General features: G+C 47.6%; 1 protein-coding gene across 1 annotated transcript in view; it reads right to left on the bottom strand.

Moving 5' to 3' along the window:
• LOC108501883 (hydrocephalus-inducing protein homolog) overlaps positions 1 to 2,016 on the bottom strand; it is a 15,695-nt gene that overhangs the window by 4,540 nt on the left and 9,139 nt on the right. Inside the window, exon 5 of the mRNA XM_017824170.1 lies at positions 980 to 983. Coding sequence (XP_017679659.1) covers positions 980 to 983 — 4 coding nt within the window. The remainder of the gene's footprint in view (positions 1 to 979; positions 984 to 2,016) is intronic.

A 2,016-nucleotide genomic window follows, 5' to 3' on the forward strand; every position in this document is an offset into this window, starting at 1 on the left:
AAAACCCCAACACTAAAGTCTTCTTTCCCAGGAGGCTCTCAGTGCTTCTCAACAGCCCCTGAAGGACTGAAGCCCATTTTTCCCATTGATCATCAGCTGCAGGGAGGTGTCCCAGTGCCCTCTGCTTTGGAAAAGTCGGCTCTGCATGGCTACAGCAGGGCAGCAAAGCAGTAAGCAGAAAGAAAACTGCAGTATATGTGTGTATTTCACTGAGGGTTGTCCCAGATAAAACCACCCCCAGAGCCAGGTTCCTCTTGCTGCACTTGGATGGAATATCTTGCACAGAGAGGCATGGGAACATTGAATATAAAAAAACAAGTCATAGGCTGCTACTGAGCAGTCCATTTTCACTGGAAAACAGCCCCAGAAATACTTACCATCTCTGCCCAGAAGACTGCAGGGATGATGCTCTGATTGGAGAGGTGGAGAGGTTGGGAAATATCTTCTACGACCGGGATAGTGCCCAGGTTTATCTCAGTTGGATATACATAGACAACTGGTCCCTGTCCAGTGCTTTCTAAATGGATTTTCTGGTCCAGGAAGAAGGTAGGAAAGATCAAAAAAAAGGACACATCAGGGAAAGTTTGAAAAGCTTAGACAGCAATAAGGGCACTCCTAGGCTGGGGATAATTCTGGCTGTTTGAAGTTTTCAGTGCTGTAGACTGAAACAGAAGGCCTGGAGCAAGCGTGGGATATGCAGTGATCCCATCTGAAAGCCACAAGTTCCCATTATCAGGAAACAGAGAAATGCTGTTTCCCATTCTTGCTTCTTCACACCTCCTCCACACTATCTCTCCTTCCTCTACCCCCTGCCTGCTTCCACTCCTTTCACTGCTCCATCTTGCCCCAAACTACCCTCCCAGCAGAATATGAGACCCACAGATTGGTCTGGGGTTCAGACTGGGCTTGTTATCCCGTTTCCCACTATATGTTGGGTCAGGCACTGAGATTACCACCTACAAGGATTCTATACTTCCTCTTTTCTAGGCATAAGATGCTGCCTATGACGCCAATCCCTTCTTTCCTGTCCACACCAGCCATATATCACAAGCTCCTGTTTTTCCTGGAAGAATCCCTGTACATTTTACACTCCATCAGGATGAGTCACACACAGGCTCACATCTCTCCTCACACTCACCAGTGGGGAATCTTCACTCCCAAACACGACGACATCAGCAATGGTGTCATGCTCTCCCAGCACTTGGGTTTTAAGTATAAATGGGATCTCCACTGAGCTGTGAGCCTTGATAGTCCCACATGGCTGAGGGGTGAAGTACCACACAGCATCCTCCTCCTTGTGTTCCTAGAAGGGACAGAATCAAACACAACTTCAGAGGGAGGAAACTTTAAACTCCTTGACATCTACCACGACGGCAACTCACACACACTTCTAAAAATCCCCAGGAGAAAGCAGAAAGGCACAGAACAAGATGAAGGACTTGTAGGGGTTTAGCATCCTCAGGGGGTCCAAAAGCTGCTGCATTCACAGACACCCACTCCTGTGCTGGCAGCCCCCTTGCAGCAGCTTTTCACAACCCTCTAAACTCTCCTACATTAAAACACCTCAAAGACTAGAATATAAACTGCTTCCCTAAGAGGTTAAACAGCTTCCTGAAGTTTGTATTCAGGCAGGTTCCTGTTCTAAGCGAACCTTTAGGTTTGAATAGAAACTGGCAAGGTCTTACGCAAACCCCTTTTTTCCCCTCATAAACAACTGGATAACATTTGAGAGGAGGAGGTGGATGCGATGCCCAACCTGAGGAAGAACCCTGTAGCAGCCAGGAAAGTCGCTGTCATTCACAAGCTTCAACATCTTCCAGTAAGGGACCTTCAGGTAGCACCGTCCAAACGTCATGACGGGGTTGAGCGCTCGCAGGGGAGGAACAACACATCTGGGTAAAGAGATGACCCCGAGGAATTAGAGACACTGAAAGGTTAGAGAACTTGTACCCCTGAAGAACATGAAATGGAGCACAACACATTTGTCACGTCAAAGGGACATTTAATACTCCTACA

This window comes from Lepidothrix coronata, unplaced genomic scaffold, assembly GCF_001604755.1.
Source record: "Lepidothrix coronata isolate B3197 unplaced genomic scaffold, Lepidothrix_coronata-1.0 Scaffold110, whole genome shotgun sequence".
Classification (NCBI taxonomy): Eukaryota; Metazoa; Chordata; class Aves; order Passeriformes; family Pipridae; genus Lepidothrix; species Lepidothrix coronata.